Genomic DNA, 22617 nt, shown 5'->3' on the forward strand with positions numbered 1-22617 from the left:
GATACCAGGCTCCTGATTCACACTGCACTCCCCCATCAGGACCCATGCTTCAAAGGCTGAGTGCTCTAGAAACCTAGGTGTAAGAGATAGAGGTGGGGGGGGATGGCCAGTAGTCAAAAATAATCAACCAAGCCCACACATATTCTCTTTCAAAGTAAAATACCTAACAAAGAGGATCTTTGATTTGTTGAGTTTCACTAATAAAGAGAAATAAAATAAGAAGATGAAATAAGAAAAAAAAAATGAAGGTGACACACGCCTTGCGTGAACGCCAATAAGATAACATTTGGGCTGAGAGCCTACTTCATATGTACCTATACCCCATTACGCTTAAAGCCACCTTCTCTGAGGCCAAGCTCTGAGGGATTCCGGCCGTCAGTGAACAACTCACTATTGATTGTCCCTTGACTATAAAAGGGAATTTTGGGGTCTCTGTTTCTCCCAGGACTTAACTAAAACGTTTAGAACTCCATCTCACGATTGACCTGCACCAGTAAATGGCGGGAAAGTGTTTATTTGAAGGGAGAATGGGTGCAGATTATTCCATGAAATTGCCACGAATCATCAGAAACCTGCAGCTGTTATCCTGGGAACCAGCATGCGACAGTCACATGTACCCACCCTGACTTGTCCTTTGCTAGGACTGAGACCATGGAGGTCAGAGCCATAGTACATACACTTACAAGTATGGAACAGTAACCGAACCTTACCATGCCTTTAGTTTTTGCCTGTCCAGTGGCGATAAGAGAATTTATTGTGGAGAGCCCTGAGATCTCAAGGTGCTAATACGTCTAACATCTGGAACAATACACATCAGCAGTGACAATTGCTACAGGCTAGTCACAGCAGAGGATCACAAGAGCCCAATAGCTATGCCCTTATGAACACATAAGATGATGCTAAGTGAAATGAACTGCATGTTATGGAAACGACTGTTATATCACTGTTGTAATTACTTTCAACATGACATGTGAAACCGTAGCTTTTTTTGTTGTTGATGATCCTCTTGGATCCCCTTCCTGTGGTTGTCCCCATGCTATCGCTGTAGCTCATCTGAGTACCCTGGATACTGTATATACTGGTATTAGAACTAGGGAAGTGAAAAGGAATATCAAAATGGAGAGACAAAGGATAAAAAGACAAATGACTCCAAAAGCAATACTTGCAAAACCATTTGGTGTAAACTGAACAACTCATGGGGGGGAGAGGAAAAGGGGGCAGGGAGAGGGGGGGAAATGAGGGAAGAGGTAACAAATTGTACGTATGAAACAGTAACCCCTCTGCACATCACTTTGACAATAAATAGTAATTATTCAGAAAAATATATATTTAATGAGTGAACGAATGACATTTTGAAACCTTCTTGGACCAGCCAATATTATAACTTTTTCTTGCCTAAAAGAAAGATCCATAATTGAAACATCGATTAGTCTTGGAAACAGTGGAAAGAAAATGAAGGGAAATATACAAAATCTATTAAGAGGACATAAAATTAGTATTCGGGTGAAGTCTAGGGAAGGAAGGAAATAAAACTTCACAAATCTTTCAAAATGGCCAAGTGAAGGCTAGGCCTCACTCTGTAGGCTCTTTTGTTGCCCACCCAACCCTGTTCTTGTTGATGTGACTTGATCATCTACAGGGTATTTGTATTATCCGTGATGTATCTTTGGTAACACGCATCCACATCAATACTTCCAAATCCCCTTTGCTACTCCTACGCCTCCCCATGGCCTCCCTTGCTCGGTCCCCCATTTCCCATTAGTCTCCCTGACGCTGCCAACAGACCATTCCAAATCCCCCCCTGCCATGGGACAAAGGCTGCACAGATGTGAGGAGAGCTGGCACTGAGAAAGCAAACAGCATGGTCATCCTGTCCCAGCAGGAAAGTGGTGGTAGTTTCTCTCTAGGACCAGGGGGGGGGGGGGGAAGAAGGTTAAAAAAAAAGAAGAAGAAGAAAAAAAAAAGAAAGGAAAGGCTAAAGGCAAAAAAAAAAAAAAGCTGGAGAAGACAAAGTAAGCCATTGAAATCAAAAAGGAAATGCACGGGTGGGATTTCTATCAGGAAAAACAGTAGGGGGCAATGGGGTGGGCGTGCAGAGAATAACAACAAAAGAGCAAAATGCTCATGGTGGAAAAGGCACACACACAAAAAACCACCCCACAAGTGTCTTGGAGGGGTAAACTAGGGGAAAGGAGTGGGTAAAAATGATGGTTGAAAGGAGTTGAGAAAGGGAGGGAACCATTCAGAGGAGCCCCAGCCAGAACGCCTGCATCGTTAACCTCTGCCATTTCTCTGCGATTGTCCCCTCTCTTCTTCTTTCACTCTTTTCAACGCTTGAAATGCGCAGATTCCAATTTTTCACAAAGGAAAGCAGTATGTCGTATGTGTGAGAGAAGAAGCCCGAAGGAAAGATGCCTCCTGTGGCTTTTTGAGAACACGCCACAGCTTAGGAGGTATTTCGAACAAGCTCTTTAAGGGGGAAAAATGTATTGCTGATGGTTGAGTCTGGCTGAGTAACTCATGGCTCTTGCTCAAAAAGTGTTCTCTGGACTTCACTCTGTAACCCCGTACCTAAGGAATCCTAGGACAAAACACAAGAGAGAAGGCCCTCTGAGGAAGGATGCCTTGAGCTAAGTATCAACTCAAGGGCCACACAAAATACGTTCTGACCTCCGTGGTCTCAGTCCTAGCAAGGGACAAGTCAGGGTAGGTGCATGTGACTGTCACATGCTGGTTCCCAGGATAACTAACAGCTGCAGGTTTCTGATGATCCGTGGCAATTTCATGGAATAATCTGCACCCATTCTCGCGTCAAAGAAATACTTTCCCTCCATTTACTGGTGCAGGTCAATCGTGAGATGGAGTTCTAAACGTTTTAGTTAAGTCCTGGGTTCTATACCCTGGTAAAGATCCACTGGCTCTTCGGAACTATATCCTAGAGTATAGTCTTTAAACAGCTTTTATGGTTTAGATTCTCTGAAGCCACTAGAAAGATATGAACCAAGTTCAAAATAAAAACCAATGGAAGAATTTCAGAGATTTACACCACTCAGTGATGTGGAGTTCTGTCCTGATCATGGCAATAATATAAAATTTCATTTATTCATTTTATTTATATGAATTCAAATGCATCAGACTTACCTATTGCAAATCTGATGCTTCTTTGTAAATATAATGGCATAATGTGGCATTTACCCCTACATCTCAGCTTTCCAGTGGTCTCTTAGAAAAAGCTGTATTTTGGAGGCTGGTGGGGGGAGAGGGAAAAGCAACAGAAGTCACAGAGGGGAATTCCAAAGTTATCATCATTATTAAGTTAGGAGAACCTATTTCAATCAGCAGAAGTCCCATTAAGGAAGTGATTACAGAGTAGAGACAATGTTATGTTTTCTATTTACTCGTTCCTGACTTTATGAACACTATAATTTAAAGGAATTTCTATAATTTAAGAGAAATGAATGAGTCTGCAAGGATAATTTTCAATTCCAAAATGCTCAGGTTAATCTAAATTGTACCAGCAACGAAAGATATTAGAAACCAACAGTTGAACTAAAGCGCTTATCTCTTCTAGAGCTACATGAATTTTGCTATAGCAAAAGACTTTTTTATACCAGTATTGTTGACTAAATTGATGAGATGGATGGTAATAATAAAGTTGACTATCATTGTTAAAAACAAATTTCAATATGGATTTCAAGTTTCCATTATTGAATTATAATAGCAAAGATTTAAGAAAATGCTATTTACCAGAGATGCTGTGACCCTTGAACTAAGATTTTATATTCAAACACAAAGGATGGATTTTCTCTAGTATCTCTATGGTGTTTCTTTCAGGTACGCACTGGCCAATTTAGAGATCCTAGCCAGGCAGGGGAAGGTAAAAGGTATCTCTTAAGATTTGTCTGTTCTCTGGAAAGGAAATGAGAATGGCCAAGAGACATATGAAAAAGTGCTCTACATCACTGGCCATAAAAGAAATGCAAATCAAAACAACATTGAGATTCCACCTCACTCCAGTAAGAATGTCCTATATAAAGAAAACTAATAATAATAAATGTTGGAGGGGATGCGGCCAAAAGGGAACCCTACTTCATTGTTGCTGGGAATGTAAACTGGTTCAGCCACTCTAGCAAGCGGTATGGAGATTCCTCAGAAGGCTAAACATAGAGCTCCCCTATGACCCAGCAGCCCCACTTTTGGGCATCTACCCAAAAGACCACAAACAAGAACACACTAGAGCCACCAGCACAACAATGTTCATCGCCACACAATTTGTCATAGTTAAAATATAGAACCAACCCAGATGCCCCTCAGTAGACAAATGGATTAGGAAAATGTGGTACATATACACATTGGAATTTTATGCCTCTATCAGAAAGAATGACATTGCCCCATTCATAAGGAAATGGAAGGACTTGGAAAAAATTATACTAAGTGAAGTGAACCAGACCCAAAGAAACATGGACTCTATGGTCTCCCTCATAGGGAATAATTAGCACAGGTTTCGGCTAGTCACAGCAGAGGCTCACAAGAGCCTAACAGCTATGCCCTTAGGAACACATAAGACGATGCTAAGTGAAATGAAGTCCATGTTATGGAAACCACTGTTATATCACTGTTGTAATTACTTTCAGCATGCTATGTGAAACCATAGCTTCTATTGTTGATGATCCTCTTGTATCCCCTTCCTGTGGTTGTACCTGCACTATCACTGTATCACATCTGAATACACTGGATACTGTATATACTGATATTAGAACTAGAGAAGTGGAAGGGGGTATCAAAATCGAGAGACAAAGGATAAGAAGACAAATGACTCCAAAAGCAATACTTGCAAAACCATTTGGTATAAACCAACTGAACAACTCATGGGGGGAGAGGGATAGGGGGAGGGGGAGGGGGGAATGAGGGAGGAGGTAACAAACAGTACAAGAAATGTACCCAAGGCCTAACGTATGAGACTGTAACCTCTGTGTACATCACTTTGACAATAAAGAAGAAAAAAAAAAGATTTGTCTGAGCGAAACTGACACAAGGATTGGGAATCTCAAATGTCTTTCTCATGAATGTGACTACTAAATCATTTCCAAAAGTTAACCAACTTTCTGCACTGAAAAAAAAAAAAGGAGCAGCCTTTAAAAGCAAGGACGACTTCCTTTGTGGTCTATTGTTTTGGCAGAGAGAGTTGGATTGTGTAAATCTCCCTTTGAAGAAGACGCTGAAGATCCATAAGAACCTCATTTCCTATTGGAACATTAGGCTTGGATCGATGTTCTTAAGTGACTAGCATGTTAGATGGATTTGAAGCCAGAGAAAGTATATGGGTCCCACTGTACATGTGAGGTCAGACACTCTGAGCCCTGTGACTACATTAAAGGCACTTTGAGAGGTGCTACTATTCCAGGCAGAGAAAACAGAGGCCTCAGGGACGAGGGGAAAAGCCAGGGTTCTTTTAAGTGTCACTCTGCTTCTCCTCATGAGGGTCCCTGAGGAGGCTCAGCAGAGGGCAAAGTGCTTTGTTCTTGCTTTTTAGTAAAAGTATGTCTCAAAGATTGTATGGGATATCCTTATGCTTAAAGAATGGTTTTTGTTTTTTGCCAGTCCTGGGGCTCAAACTCTGGGCCTGGGTGCTGTCCCTGAGCTTCCTTTGTTCAAGACTAGCACTCTACCACTGAGCCACAGTGTCACTTCCGGCTTTCTCTGAGTAGTTTATTGGAAAGTCTAAAGGACTTTGTTACCTGGCTAGCTTCCATCTGTGATCCTCAGATCTCAGCCTTCTGAGTAGCTAGCATAACAGACTTGAGCCAACAGGCACCTGGCTAAGAACATGGTTTTCACCTTGCACTTTCATTTACCAAACCTAGTAATCCTAGTTTACAATTTGGGAAAACAGAAAAGGAGAACTTGAAGGGATTCCCAGGTGAGTCAGAAGTTCAGATCATGAGAGGAAAGAATCTCACCTGAAATGCAGTGTGCAGAATAGATGAGGACAGATATTAAAGAATTGCCACCAATTATTTGACACTCATTCTACCAAGAGCAGAAGTTATCTCCCTCAGTACTGGGCCAGTCTCACCAGCAGAATGGAGTGAAGAAGGTTCTAGCCTCGCTGCCTCTCTCGGGATATCTATTCCTTAGAAACTCCAAAGTGCTATGCCATGAAGGAGCTTATGGATAAAGGCTTAGCTGTCCTGACCCTGCTAGCCACCCTAGCCCCAAGCACATGAGAATCTTTCTCATAGCCCTGGTACTAAAAGGCAACCCCGCTGCACACAGAGGATTAGAGAATACAGAGTGAAAAGCTGTAGACCAGAGGAGGGGGGAAGGCAATTCCCATATGGTGTGGCCAGTCCCTCGGGGTTGCCTTTCAGCATCTCATCTAATCCCAGAAAGAGTGCTGGCGGCCTTCAGGTTTGCAAGAACGCATGCCATCTGCTTGTGAAGAAGGGAAAACTAGGAAGATTGAGAATGATCTAGAAGATGCCAGATAATACTCACCCCCTGCACCCACCCTTCCCGAGCTTAGTGCAGTAGAAATCTTGAGAACTTTTTTTTTTTTAATTGCAAAGGGAAAAGTAAAGAGAAGGATGTGGCTTAATCCGTGTGCTTGTGCTCCAATATTTGGTACTGCCTTTCACCAGATTTTGGGGAAATGACAATGGGTAACAAAATAGACCTATGGTTTATATGGGTGTGTTGGTTGAGGGAGGCAGGGTTAGTGTGTGCACTAAATAACAAAAATTATGCTATTATTACTTTTGCAAGTCTTTCCCAGGCTGGTACTTTCAACTGTAGTAGTTGCAATGATCAGGAAAGTGGAGATGGAATGAGATCAACATTCAGCTTACTTGTTCTGGTTTCCTAGGGCAGAAGGCTTAGGATCATTTAACCCAACCTCCTGGGAAGGAGTAATTCTAAAAATTTCTTCCCTTCTCTCCCCTCCCTCCCTCCCTTCCCTTTCTCTCTTTCTTCCCCCGCCTCTCTCTTTTCCTCCCTCTTCCTTTTCCTCCCCCCCACTCCCCAGTATTGGGGCCTGAACTCAGGGTTTGAGTACTGTCCCTTAGCTTTTTTATCCAAGGCTGCGATTCTACCATTTTAGCCATAGCTCTACTTCTGGATTTTTGTTGTTAATTGGAGTTAAGAATCTCACGAACTTTCCTGCCTGGGTTGGCATTGAACCACAATTCTTGGATCTCAGCCACCTGAGTAGCTTGGATTATAGCTATGAGCCACTTATACCTGGCAAAAAATTCTTGAATTCCTACCCTCCTGCCTAAATAATCTTTCTTTTTCCTATACCATTCTTCTCAATGTTGTTCTGGTCAAGATTTCAAGCACATGCTTCATGGTGAGAAGGCTCTGAAGATAAGAAAGGAGAGTTTGATATGACTGTCAGTCAAATACTGCACATAAATACTTCCTGTAAATATTAAATGATGGGATGCGTTCAGTATGGTCATTTGACATATTACATGTGCTTGATAAATGGTCACCATGTCATTTATGTGTGGCTTTGTCAGGAATTTTTAAACATTGACATTCAACTGTTTTGAATTTATTTGCGCACACAATCATGTCTCCTTCAGCCTGAAACTGCTTGAAAACAGTGCCTGTATTCTATTTCTCTGTGTGTACAAATCTAAAAAGGTACTTCCTGTTAGCCACACTACCGATATTTGTTTATTGAATAGGATAAAATATATTTTCTGAGTTGCATGAAAGGAGCAACGAAGGGGACATAAACTTTACTAATAAGATGCTTATTAATAAGATGCTGTCCAAATCTGTATGCAAAGCGGGCAGGCCACAGTCTTACCATCGACACTGCCCCCTCCCACCAACACACACACACACACGCAAAGCCTCCTAAAATCTTCCTGTACACAGATCTCAATTTTCCTTCCCCAGCCCATGATTTTCCTGTTCTTTATTCTAGAAACAGCGTAAACATGAGAAGTTAGATATAATGTCCACATTTGATGCTCATCATATGTGTTAATGCTTCTCACAGACATTTAGAGGCAGATGCTATATCATCTGCTACATTCAACAAATGCTTCAACACCAAATTAGAAACACATTCAGAATGTTCTGGGAGGTAATGTGGTTTGTCTGCCATACAGATAGGCTTTAATGCCAGGCATTTTCAAGGAGAATAAATACTGACTTGAGTAGCAAAAAATGAGTAAGAACCAGAGAACAAAAACTGAGAAACTGGTGTGGTGGAACATGCCTAGAATCCCAGCACTCAGGAGGTTGAAACAGGAAGATGTGGAGTTCAAGGCTAGCTTGGGCCACACATTAAACCTCCTATCAAAACAATAACAAAACAAACAAAAAGAAGATCAGAAGAATAAAATGGTAAACCTAAATGACTGGGTTATTGGGGTGTGTGAGTGTGTGTGATAGTGGTAGATTCAGAGCTGTGCCAAAAATGAGAAACCAAAAGAAAAAAAATCATACTCATGAATTCTTAGAATAATAACCTGGGATTAGAAGCTGATCCCAAGTACTTAAGTTATAACATACTCTACAAACTAGAGCACATTATACCAGGGTGGATTTGTTTTGGTCTTTTACTACCATTAGTTAACACTCCTCGCCCCCCCCCGCCCCAAAGGAGCATGAATATATATATATAATCATGAAAGTTGTTTCTATTAATTGTTTGGTTAAGATGGCCCACACACATTAGTGGTTGAGGAGATAGCTAAAAACTGATGAGAATTTCTCCCACGACTCCAGACGACTGTTGGCTTAGAAGCTGCCATGGTGAATTTTCTGGATAATCAACCTTGGGAAGGGAGCTGTGTCTACTCACCGTGGTCAAGGATATATTTCACAATCTCCCCGTTGCCAGTTTTAGCTGCGTAGTGAAGGAGCGAGCAGTGGTCGGGTCCCTGAATTAGTAGACTGCCTCCATTTTTATAGCTTTCCATTAGCTGGAAGAGAAACACACAGAAAGCAGCTCAGGCCGAATAACGGAACAAGGAAGATGGCTACCCAACCATTAAAAAAAAAGAAAGAAAAGAAAAAGAAAAAAAACCCAAGAGCCATAGAGCAAACCACAAATGTTTCCAACTTCAGAAGCCACAGAGAAAAGTCAAAGAGATGAAGTACCAATGTTGGACTGTGTCATCCCTCACATAGACAGCCAGCATCATAACCAGCTCCACGGAGCCTCCGTGGGTATTGAACGAATGGCCCAGGGAAACTGAAATGTGCTGAATTGCTGCTTCCCCCCCCCCCTTTTCTCTGCTGAGCCTTGGTCTCTGTCTCAAGGGAATGAGGGATGGGGAAAGAGAACAAAAACATCCCAAGGTTGGCCCAACACTCTTCTGCAGTGAGAATAATTAGAAGTACGAGCAGAAAAGAGCTTGTGTGTGCTTAGCGAAGCTCCTTTCCTGTGTCCTTTAGTTGTCCTGTCCCTTTTAATAAACCTGACTACAAATACAGGAGCTGCTTCCCCTATTTCCTGCACTAACGTTTGCACGTTTGTGTGGCTGTGCGAGTGTGCACGCACATACACACACACACACACACACACACACACACAGGACTTTATTTTTGTTTTCCATATCTGCAGCCTGGCCAAGTGTCTGCTAGAAGTCAAACATGACACACCCAGCGAGGGTAGTGATGACCCACAGCAAGGGAACCGGGCTGACATGGGGAATGTAGCTGTGGCGGGGAGGAACAGAGTTGGGCCACCTGTGAGTAAGGTTTGGGTCTCTGAGGGTGCGATCTAAGTTCGTGAGACTTTGAGCACTACACAAAGTGCAATGGAACTTTGTTCTCCAAACTTCAGCACCAGTAGCCCACTTGTGAAGCTCTAAAATGTAGTTTGCAGACAAATAAGAATCCAATCGCCCCACCGGTCTTAAGTAAAGGTAAAATTCAGCTGAGTGCCTGGCTTCAAGGGCCACAGAGTACACAGGAAGGACAGGGGGATGGAGAATTACACGCAAGGGGAGCGGGGCCAGCGGGAAGAAACTAGGGAAAACAAAGCAGGATATGGGAAGGGAGCTAGGGGAAGGCAGCCTGGGAACTAGAATGGAGGTAACCCAGGGCCAGGCACTTGGTGTCTGAGCTTTTTTAGCTCACGGCTAGCACTGTGCCCCTTGAGCCACAGCGCCACTTCCAGCTTTTTGGTGGTTAATTGGAGATAAAATGTCTCACAGACTTTCCTGCCGGTGTTGTTTTTGAATCTCAAGTCTCAGATCTCAGTCTTCTGAGTAGCTAGGATTACAGGCATAAGCCACCTGCACCTGGCTCTATTTCCTTTTTTACTAACTGGGATGTCAGTAAATCACTTCTCAGCCATTTAGGGAATGATTGTAAGGTAAAATATAAGACAACCAGTCGGACATAGTTATTTCCCTTATTTCAAATAATTTTCTGTCACAGAGAAAAAAAAATGGTGATACATTCAAGGACCTGGGAACCTGGTTGCTTACATTAAAAACATATAGAATATAAAATGAAAAGATATTAAATGTATAGTACTTCTCAAATTTTTCTGGTTTAGAAGCAGTCCAGAGCAAGGACAGGTCTTCCTTCCTATAGAAGCAAATGTCCTTCCTTGCAGGCACAAGAGCCCGGCTGATGCACTGCCACTGAGAATGACAGGGACTCAGGGACTTACAGATGTCCTGCTTAGGGGTCCTTCCTCAGCAGTGACCTCTGCTGACAATATCATCTGAAACACAGCCAAGAGGCCACTGTCAGAGTTAGGGACCTACAGATCCTAGTTGACTGATATACTTGAGACCTTCTCCCTAATCTGTCAGAAATGTAGGACAAGCATTGATGTATCCAACAGATGTGCTAGAAGGCAGGAAGGTGCGAGGGAAGGAGGGAGGGAGGGAGGAAGGAAGAAAAAGGAAAGCTATAAGAGAGGGAAGGGAAAAAAGAGTGAAGAAAGAAGGGAGGAGGAAAGGGATAAAGAAATAAGAGACAGTAAAGAAAAGAAGAAGAAAAGGGAAATGTGCTTCTTCTCAACATTGTTGAGGGATCTCTGGTTTCTCAGTGTGCATTGACAGCTTGCTACTTGGACTGAAGGAAAGGCACAGACTCCAGGGAGAGGCAGTCCCACGGTTACAGGGAAGATCGATGCCAGTGGGGTTTACAGAGTTACATGGGCAGTCCTAAGCCCCAGGCCTGAAAATATTAGGAAGCCAGGAAGAGCTTTTACAACACTGATAGACTATGTTATTTAAATATTTCTATTCCTACTATGGTTAGCTCTGTAAAATAACCCAGATTAACATGGTAGTATAATATAAAATAGCTACCATTTTAGAGTCATTTCTATCTAACAGGGATAGTCTTGACAGCTCTTCCATATATCATTCAGTCCTTTATCACAAGCAAGGAAAGATACAATGTCGAATTATCATTCCATTTTACAGATGGCAAAAACAGAGGCACAGAGAGTACGCAATCATCCCATAAAGCACACACAGAGTGAATACCAAAGCCATCATCCAAAATCAATTATGCTGGTGGTGGGTTATTTCCTGTCCTGTGAACTAAATTCATCAGCAAATAGAAGCACATATAAGTGTTCACAGTAAACCAGACAATCTCTTATAGCTTAATTATCCCCAGAGTATAAATGTATAAGAATGGAAAATATAAGTTCTGGTCTGGAAAATGCATTTCTGGGTCATGTCCAGGTTATTCTCACAGACTCATCCAACCTTAACCGCTGTCTCTTTAAATTCTTTAAATGTCAGCAAGAATGCTAAACAGAAATGGTGGGCAATTTGCTCCTTGAATCCTTGGTATATATGGTCCATTTTAACTAATCCAGGCAAGTCTCAATCAGGGAATTCTACTACAACCTCTTTCCCATTGGGAAGCACAGGCATGCTATGTGAGTTCCTCTCATTCCCTCTTGCAAATTTCTCAAATGAGCATCCTTTCTTCTTCTTCTCAGCTTGGGCAAATAACTGATACATGGGCTCCTGAAATTTGGCAAGGCATAATACTGACTTAGAGTTCTAAGAGAATCACTAAAGTTTTGATAGGACGGTATCTTACCTTCATAAGATCACCAGCTATGACTGCCTGCAAAATTGCTGTGAAAGACAAAAGAGAGACATCTCATTAGTAGAAGACCCTCTCATGAGGGGTCTTCTGCAAAATGTTGGGTGAACGAAGTGAGTCTACACTTTAATAGGAGCCAGAAAAGGAGAGACGTGCCAACATTTGAATTGTGATCAAACAGATGGAGATCTTAGGTACAATCCCATACATTATTCCAGAGCCTTCCTGAGCCCTCTTCTTACTCCCCCCAAAGCCCTGCTAGAGTAAAGACAACAGAGCGTTTAGAATCACATAGACTAGATTTAAATGTTAGCTTAGAAGTTGTGGAGAAGTGATGAATCATTTAAAAATGAGCTTCACTTTCCACAGCTGGAAAAGGCAAAGTATATCAACTTTCTTTCTGGCTTACTTTTTAAAAACCTGGTTGGTCAACTAAAAGATCCAATCACGAGTATGGGCTCTCTCTCTCTCTCTCTCTCTCTCTCTCTCTCTCTCTCTCTCTGCCTATGTCTGTTTTCCTCTGTCTGTCTGTCTGTCTGTGTGCCTGATTGGGTATTGAACTAAGGACTGGAATACAGCCTCCCTTAGCTTTTTCACTTAAGGCTGACATTCTACCACTTGGCCCACAGTGCCACTTTGGGCAATTTGTGTGTGTGTGTGTGTGTGTGTGTGTGTGTGTTTGCGTATGTGTGTGTGTGTATGTTTAATAGGAGATAAGAATCTCACAGATCTTCCTGCCTAGGCTGGCTTTGCACTGATCCTTACATCTCAGTTTCCTGAGTGGCTAGGATTACAAGAGTAAGCCAGTGGCACTGACTGGAGTCTTCTTTCTTGCCAGTTCCAAATGTTACAATGATGAATAAATATTCATTGCCGCAAGTGGATATGAAGAGTACTAGAAAGAGATAGAAAAGAGGAAGCAAGTCTATTTTAATTTCATTCTGGAGAGAATAACCATATGAGTGTCACTAAATTCATAGATGACGTTTGTGGAAAGAAGCCTAAAGAGCTTTGGTAACAAACTAGCTATAAAAAAAGATAATTCATGAAAAGGGAAAATATATGTGTGTCTGAAAACAATCATGGTTCCTGAGGGGAGGTATTTATATCAGTGTGGAAATGGCTCCCCGTATAAGTTTTCATTTAGTTTTAGTCAAAAGTATAGTAGGAGAGCACCAGCTATTGGTAAGTGGATGCAAAGGGAAAGGGTTGTTAAATTCATTCAGAACCACAGGAGTGAGTATATCTCCATTAGCCAAAGCAGAAACTTTGTAAACCTATGGTGAAGAGAAGGGAAGTTTCATCATGGGAGGAAGGAGAAAGCAGGAAGACACATAGAGAAAAGTAGAGAAAAGGATGGGACTGGGAAAAGGTTCCTTCCATACAAAGCTATAGCAATGCTTGATTTTCATCTCCCTCAAAAGCCCAGGGTGATCATTTGCATATTGCAGTCATCCACAAACTAGAAGTTGAATTGACTGGAAAGAAAGCAAAGAGAGTAAAGGAAGGAGACAGATGGAAATAATAGTGGCAAGGTAATGAGTAAAATGCTAGGTGTTCCAAGAACCCAAGGAAACATCATCCTCTCTTCATTTTATAAATGGAGTCAAGTGTTTTAAGTAAATTGTCTCTCTCAGGGCAGAAAGTCAGTCATGGCCCATTTAGCACCATAGTGTAGACCCCCGTGTTCAACCCAGGCATCTATCCAGTCCCCCAATAAGCTCACTATATACAGAGCTCTACTAGACTCTAAGAAGCAGGAAATATCATCGCTAGGAACACTACCGTATTGTGGAAAAAGTGTTGGACACGAGGGTGTAATTTCAACACCGTTGTTTATGAAATGTGTGCATGCAATGGGTTCCTCAGTCTTTCTGAGTCCATTGTCTCCTCTGCAAATGAGGTGAACAGTTGTACTTCTCCTCTCTGTAGCAAGAACCAAAGTTTAAATGGTATTTTATAATGCTGGGTGCTGGTGGCTCACACCTATAATCCTAGTTACCCAGGAGGCTGAGATCTGAGGATCCATGTTCAAAGCCAGCCCAGTCAGGAAAGTCTGTGAGACTCTTCTCTCCAATTAACTACCAACACACAGATAGTGGATCTGTGGCTCAAGTGACAGAACACTAGCCTGGAGCACAAAGCTCAGAAACAGCACCCAGGCTCTGAATTCAAGCCCTAGCCCTGGCACTAATAAAGAGGCATAGACTACAGTTGGGAGAGGACTTCATTGTTTCTATGACTGCATGCAAGTACAAGAAAAAGAGAGATGAATCCTTCAGAAGGAACCTTCCAGTAAGGTAAACTTGGCATGTGAAATTGGACAGACATATCTCTGCTAACACAGCACCCATAAGAAAAGAAGTACTGATAACTAAGCAGTGAAAGGCAATGCTTGAATTCCAGATATAAAACATAGTAGAAGATAAAGAAGGAGACGTTGGAGAAAGTATTCGAAATCATGGCTCTTGGCTTGACTGAGAGGGAGGAAGCTAGTAAGAAGGGGCAGATGATGATTCATAAGAGCCAAGATATGGAACCAGCAAAGATGCCCACAAAAGATGAGTGGATCCCAAAAAGTGTGGTACTATGCACACTGGAATTTTACACAGCCATTAGAAAGCATAAAATAATGTCATTTGCAGGGAAATGGATGAAAGTGGAACAAATCATGTTAGGTGAGGTAAGCCAAGCTCAGAGAGACAAATGGTGTATGTTTTCTCTGATATGTGGAAATTAGACCTAAAACACACGGAGCTATAACAAATTATGCAGGATTCTAGATACTCACACACAGTGAGAACAAAAGAGGATACTCTTAGGAGAGAAACACAAAGGTACAGTGCCTAAGCGCCTCTTTATCTTTATATAAAATACTATACACACTGAAATGTACCCAACATATGGAAATAAGAGGCATCTTTGCTTTTTATTCTTTATATACATACATATAGATGTATATTTGTTTTTTTGATTTTTTGATGATTCCTCTTTGCCTAATATATGGTGTATTCAAGTGTCTATTTTTGGAAGGGTTGAGAGGAGGATACAGAACTCGAGGGGAAAAGGGTGAAAAAGTGCAGCAATGAAACTCACTGGACACTGATGAAAGTGAACTGTACAACTCATGCGCAGACACAGGAGGGAGGAACTGGGAAAGAGTGAAGGAACAGAAGACATTGTACGAAAGGAAATGCACTCACTTCTAAAATAATCAAGTAAATTAATAAATACACCCCCCACATAAACCCAAAGAAGGGGCAGATGAATGGAGAGAGGAATGTAGGCAAATACAGCCAGAACATTCAAAGGACAAACTTAAAATGGAATTAGAAAGCCGGGTGAAGCCGATGGAGAAGGGACGGGTGAGGTGTGGAGAATGATGGGAGGGGTGATTCCCTCAAGAAATACATAAAGGGACCTGTTAGGTGGAAATCCCCTTTACAACTATGTAAAGATAAAAATCATTAAAAATGAAGTCTCAAGTGTGAGGGAACCAATCAGTTTATACTTTTATACCCCAAGGTATCTTGATTCCAGTAGAATATTCAGCTTACAGGAGAAATAAGGGGAGGAAATTTTCCGAGGGAACACTCCACATGGTTTCAGGACCATATGGAATCTTCCTCAGAATTCAAAAGCTCAGAGACACACAGCAAGGAATCAGCAAAGAAAGAAGAAAGGAGAAAGGAGGTTCATCCAGTCAGTCTATTTAAAAAGCACAGCCAATTTCTCAACCAATCCATCCACAGATGAGACTGAATTAAAATATACGGGTCAGCAGCACAGTTTCACAGAAGATTTCTTGGAAGAGTTTCGATTCAACTCATTCATAAAATAAGTGGAATGAATTCTCAAAGGAAGAGCATGAACAAAAAAAGAGTTAAAAGTCATAATGCCAAGTGCAGCACAGGATTTCATACCTGTAATCCTAGCTACTCAGGAGGTTGAAAAAGGGAGGATTTTAGTTCTAAATCAACCTAGACAAATCTGTGTGTGTGTGTGTGTGTGTGTGTGTGTGTGTGTGTGTGTGTGTGTGTCTCATTGGGCTTGAACTCAAGGCCTTGGAACTGTCCCTGAGCTTTTTTTCATTCAAGGCTAGTGCTGTACCACTTTGAACCACTGCTCCACTTCCAGTTTTCTGGTGGTTAATTGGAGGTAAGAGTCTCATGGACTTTCTTGCCTAGGCTGGCTTCGAACTGTGACCCTCAGATCTTAGTCTCCTGAGTAGCTAGGATTATGGCCATGAGCCACTAGCACCTGGCAACAAATAGTTTTTGAGAGCCCCAATAACCAATAAAAAAGCTAAACATAGTGGAATGCATCTCTTATATTTACACATAAGACCGACTGTGTAAATAAGAGCATTATGGTCTCAGTCCAAGCCAAAAGCAAGATTCTACTGAAAAAATAATATCTAAAGCATAAAGAGCTGGAGATATGACTCAAAAGGCAGAGTCCTGCCTAGCAAGTGTAAGGTATTGGGTGGGTTCAAACCTCATACTACCCCTCCCCCTAGAACAAAGAATAAAGATGCCATGATGCTTGAGACCTCTATATGGTTACAGGAGAAGTAGACAGTAAGTTCCAGTAGCCTGCTACACAGATTCACATATTCCTTTCCAGTGAGCACCCACCAAGACTGGGCACTTGACTGAAGAGTTCAAGGCAAGTCAGGAAACAGACAAATGTCTTCCAGCAGGCCACTTCCATTCTGTTCTTCCCTTTCTGAAACACAGCTATGACCTGCTCTTAGCTTCTTTCCCCCCAAGGCCCACAGCCAGAGCTTCTTTCAACTTCTACCTTTGTTATTTATGCTTCTTGGTTTCCAACAGCCTCCCAGTGTGAAGTCCCCATGAATAGAGAGAGGATCACATAACAGAATCATAAGCACAAGTAATTTCCATTGTAGTGGATATGGAAAGCATGAATATTTATTTTTAAGCCAAGCAATACACCCAAGGGTAGCTATTATGCAAACATTATTAGGAACAAGGCTCACTTCTCTCTCTTGATTAATGTCCTTCCCTATGAATACTGTTGTTTAAGATTTCCTCTGCATAAAGACAGCCTGAAGCCGTTAATATTCAACCCTCGATTATAAACTTCTGAAAGATCAAGCTGAAAACAAATAATGAGCTGTTATGGTTACAGTATTATTCTTTATTTCCTAAGCTCTGAGCTTTCCCTTGTGGCCTTTTCAAAACTCCTTCATACCATAAATAAATAAATAAATAAATAAATAAATAAATAAATAAATAAATAAATAAATAGATAGATAGATAAATGCAAAATAAAACAATGCTTCAAATTTCCCAAAGCAAAGGAAGTCAAATTGTTACAAAGGTTGAGTAAAAGAATAAGAAATTCCTGGAAAATAAATTGTATGAACTTATGTGACGGGATAGAGAACTGAGAAATGTGCCACTGTTAGAGGTTACAAGCTGAATCAGCCTGCAGGAAATGGTTTACTTTTCCTTCTGTGGCTAAGCTTCCATATAAATGTCTGTCCTTTACGTATACCAAGACAGAAAGCAGAGCCTGCCAGGAGGGAATGGTCTCCCTCCTTCTCAGGGGCTCGACTTTGTCAAGCCTGGTCTACCGAAAGGTCTGGACAGGTTCACCTCCTTATAAAAGGAAGAGATGCCTTCTCTCATATAGAATCTGCGAAGGGAAGACAAGGGCAACGATTTGGAGGTTTGTGATGGCCCCCCTCCCAATCCATGTTGACATTTCCCAAGGTATGGGGGTTATTTGGAGGTGGGGCCTTTGGGAAGACAATAAGCTTTGAGGCCTCCACCCTCATGACAGAGATTAATGCCCCAAGGCAGCTGCTTGTCCCATCCATCTTTTCAGCCATGTGCAGGCAGAGGAGAAAACATACATGTTGGATTTTTCTGCAGCAAAACTAAGCAGAAGGTCCCATCTTGGAAGGAGAAGAAACCTTCATTAGAGACATCAGATCTGTTGGCCCCTTGGACTTCTTAGCTTCCAGAAACCAAAGAAATAAGAGAAATAAGCTTCTGTCATGTATACATCTTTGAATCCACAGTATTTTGTTCTAACAGCAGGAATGGATTGGTAGCTCTATTTGCCCCCCTCATGCCGTGCCCTGGGCAAGGCAATGGGGAGACAGCAGTGTGACAAACAATATGCAAAACAGTATGGGAAACAGCCTGCAAAACCATATGCAAAACACACTTCCTTCTCTGGCAGAAAGTACAACACAAGACGGGCTTTAGAAGCAGCAAGGGATATGTTGCAACTAAGTCTGGATTCAAATGGTCTGGATTTAAGTGAGAGGACAATTAGGTAGTTATGACCCTGGGCAACTTAATTTACCAAGATTCAATTGACTCTTGAAAACTTGAAGATTAAAACCAGTTCCTTTGCAGCTCTGTTTTACAGATATATTCAATCTACAGTCCAATATCAGGTACTAATGCTTTTAACCTGGCCATTCTGGATTAAGGGCAATTATAGTCTTAGAATTTGTTAAATCATTACTTCTAAGAGAATAATATAAAGCTGTGAGATTGCCTCGCTGGTAAAAATATGTAGGAATAAAAAATATATAGAACCTTGTAAGGACACATACAAAATATGTCACAATTTTAAGATAATAAAATAACTACATTATTATACACAAAATATGAATCCTGTGCAATGACACCTATTTTTTAAGATTGATCTTTGAGATCCAGTTTTTTTAAATCTTTGAATTAATAATCCCTTACCAAAGTCATTATTGTACCCTGCTCACTAGTGGACACTGGTGTACATAGAAAGTATTGTGTAGGACAGGCACCAGTGGCTCGGAAAGATGAGAGCTAAGGATCACCTTTCAAAGCCAGCCGAGGCAAGAAGGTCTGTGAGACCCTTACCTCTAATTAACTACCAAAAATCTGGAAATAGAACTGTGGTTTAAGTGGTAAAGCACCAGTCTTAAGCATAAAAGTTCAGGGACAGTGCTGAAACCCTAAGTTCAAACTCAGGAATGGCAACTAAAAAAAGTTTACAATATTTTTACTTTTAAAAATGTAAACTTACAGTAGTCTTGGTTTTATGCATTTTTTGATATATTTTAAGATTCAATAAAGGAAATAAAAGTCATGTAAAGCATTTAAACAAGACAGACATTATAGACAGAGAAAAATCTTTTTGAAAATATGGCTAAGAGCTCTGTCTAGTGCACAAAATTTAAAAGTAAAAACCTAAAGTACCAAACAAAGAACGGTGCATGGAGACCTAGAAAATGAATAATGTTTATTCATGGTGAAACTAAACCCAGCTAGATCTGGCAAGTTCCTCATCTTCATTAATCAACATTTTCTGTGCAGGGACAGAACTAGAATTTTAACCTATCTCTTAGAAACAGTTACATCCCACACTTCTCTGTGGTGTTAGTCTAACATTCTCATGCCATGGATGTGGGAACAGGGCCTTGGGGTATAAATTGTCCCTTGTGGGCTGACACATCGCTAGCAATGCAGTGAGCAGAACGTATTTTTCCCCAACCCTCACTCTCACAAGGACACAAGAAGCTGCTTCTCCCCTTTATTTTTCTTGAAGTGAGATGGCCAGAAATTAAAATCAGGGCTGGATATAGTGAATCATGCCTAGAATCTCAGCTACATAGGAAGCATAGGTAGGAAGATTGTTGATGGAAACCAGTCTCGGTAAATAGCCTTATCCCATGAGAAAAATAACCAAGGCCAAAATGGTTTGGGATATGGCTCAAGTGGTACGGGTGCCTGCCTAGCAAGAGAAAGGCTCAGAGTTTAACTTCCAGTACCCCTGGGGAAAATAAGAACTTCATAATTACACAACATGCAAAATAAAATGAATTCTGTTTACAGTTTGAAGTTCCAGCTGCTTGGGTGCCAATGGAAACATAAAGGGGAATATAGTGACGGTAAATATTGTATCACAATTCTCTTGCTCTAACGACCAGACTCATCAGAATTTTCCTTTCCTGAAGCAACATTATTTTCTGCTCAGTCACCAAACAACTCGTACCATCTGCTGCCCAAAGCACGCTTCTCCCTTACACGTTTTCCAACACAGCTCATCCTGTATTTACCTTATCAGACACATTCTATTCAATTCCTCTACTTGTAAGCAGCCAACCACGGCCACAGGAGCAGCACACTGTGAAGGCTTCGCTCCCAGAAACAGAATTTAGTGCAATCACCCAACATGGCAAAGGTAATCTTAACACTCAGTGGTACAGACAGTCATGGTGAATTATGCTAATTAGGCATAAATGGGAAGCAGCTCAAGAAAATGACTGTAATTAATATTATTTTACATAGACATGCCGAACAAATCCAAGATGAGGTGAGAAAAGGCAGAAATTAGATCTTTCTCAAGCCCTCTGCATTTTAATCTAGGCCTAAGGGACTTTTTTGACAATCAGGGATAAGATAGATGACAAGCAATTTCTTCCAATAAAAGCTAGAATGCTGGAGTTTTTGAAAAACATAATCCATTAGAAGAGATTCGTGACTGTTCTCGTAATGTCATGTGTATCTGTATCAATTCCCTCTTACGGCATAGCAAGCCAACTCAACACAGTGTCTTCTTAGCACACAACAATTACTTATTCTGCTGAAAAATACACACATTTGGGGACAGGTTCTGCACCCCTGAGAGCTGAGACCCAGTCTCAGTGTGACCACACACAGCTGCTATGTGGCACCTCCGTGAGCTGCCAGCCCTGGTTCTTGTCTTGGGGCTGCCCATCGGCTCCTAGGTCTTTTATGTGGTGGGGGGAATGGTGGCTGGTTTCCCAAAGTAACCATCCCAAAGCAGGCCAGGGGTGGCTGCCCGCCTTTCCTGAGAAAGCACAAAGCACCTTTCCTGAACACATGGTTTCCTGTGATCAAGGAGAGAGGGCTCGGAGGTACTGGACAAGGTCACCTTGCAAGCGTAGTGTCCTCAACGGAGGGCAATGCATCCCTGCTTTTGGAAAGTACAACACACCTTGCACTTGAGTTGGGGTTGTTTGGAGTCAGAGTGTTGGGTGCAAATGTTTACTGAGTGTTGAAAATGGCTGCAATCCACACCCTTTGCCTGTGTCGCTTACACAAATGTATCGAACATACATACATTTCATGTCCTGGGTTAGCTGAGCAGATAAGTGTTCACAACCTGACAGCTGTTTATGTGAAGGATGCTTTCTTGGAGCAAGAAGAAGAAAGGCAAGATGTGACCATCTGTACTTTCCAAGAACAGTCAGCATGATCTCCTTCCTACCTACTCACCTTGTAAGATGACGGTCCAGTGAGTCAGAGCCTGCACCCTCAACAAGAGGCAGCCTTGGGACTTCCGTGGGAGAGGCGCTTTGTGCTTTCCCAGGAAAGGCGGGCAGCCACCCCTGGCCTGCTTTGGGATGGTTACTTTGGGAAACCAGCCACCATTCCCCTCCACCCCCAAAAAACAGCCAGTGGGCAGCCCCAAGACAAGAACCAGGGCTGGCAGCTCACGCAGGTGCCACATAGCAGCCGTGTGTGGTCACACTGAGACTGGGTCTCAGCTCTCAGGGGTGTAGAACCCGTCCCCAAATGTGTGTATTTTTCAGCAAAATAAGTAATTGTTGTGCGCTAAGAAGACACTGTGTTGAGTTGGCTTGCTATGCCGTAAGAGGGAATTGATACAGATACACATGACATTACGAGAACAGTCACGAATCTCTTCTAATGGATTATGTTTTTCAAAAACTCCAGCATTCTAGCTTTTATTGGAAGAAATTGCTTGTCATCTATCTTATCCCTGATTGTCAAAAAAGTCCCTTAGGCCTAGATTAAAATGCAGAGGGCTTGAGAAAGATCTAATTTCTGCCTTTTCTCACCTCATCTTGGATTTGTTCGGCATGTCTATGTAAAATAATATTAATTACAGTCATTTTCTTGAGCTGCTTCCCATTTATGCCTAATTAGCATAATTCACCATGACTGTCTGTACCACTGAGTGTTAAGATTACCTTTGCTATGTTGGGTGATTGCACTAAATTCTGTTTCTGGGAGCGAAGCCTTCACAGTGTGCTGCTCCTGTGCCGTGGTTGGCTGCTTACAAGTAGAGGAATTGAATAGAACGTGTCTGCTAAGGTAAATACAGGATGAGCTGTGTTGAGAAACGTGTAAGGGAGAAGCGGGCTTTGGGCAGCAGATGGTATATGCTGTCTGGGGACTGAGCAGGAAATAACATTGATTCAGGAAAGGAAAAGTCTGATGAGTTTGGTCATTAGATCAAGAGAATTGTGGTATAACATTTTCTTGGGTATATTCATTATTCTATACTTTCCTTCGCATCAGAAGGTTTAGGGCTTAACACAGTTCAATTTACTTTACTTTGCATGTCATAAATTCATGAAACATGGGGGAGATTATTTGGTTATGTGTTGGTGGAATTAGAAAAGTCTAACTTTGTGCTCCTTTTGGACTATGCTTAGTAATCTTATGAGCAAAGAAACTCTGTATTTTTATCTTCCAATCATCCTTCCACTCACTAGAAGCCAGTGTACTATTCCTCATGCTTTCACTGGAAGTAAGCAAATTCTCCTCC

General features: G+C 41.7%; 1 protein-coding gene across 1 annotated transcript in view; it reads right to left on the reverse strand.

The window, feature by feature from the left end:
• Positions 1–22617, reverse strand: part of Dgki (diacylglycerol kinase iota) — a 327861-nt gene that overhangs the window by 10250 nt on the left and 294994 nt on the right. The window contains exons 30-31 of the mRNA XM_048340285.1: positions 12046–12083; positions 8822–8942 (exon numbers count right to left, since the gene is read on the reverse strand). Coding sequence (XP_048196242.1) covers positions 8822–8942; positions 12046–12083 — 159 coding nt within the window. The remainder of the gene's footprint in view (positions 1–8821; positions 8943–12045; positions 12084–22617) is intronic.

The sequence above is a fragment of the Perognathus longimembris genome, chromosome 2 (genome assembly GCF_023159225.1).
Source record: "Perognathus longimembris pacificus isolate PPM17 chromosome 2, ASM2315922v1, whole genome shotgun sequence".
Lineage (NCBI taxonomy): Eukaryota > Metazoa > Chordata > Mammalia > Rodentia > Heteromyidae > Perognathus > Perognathus longimembris.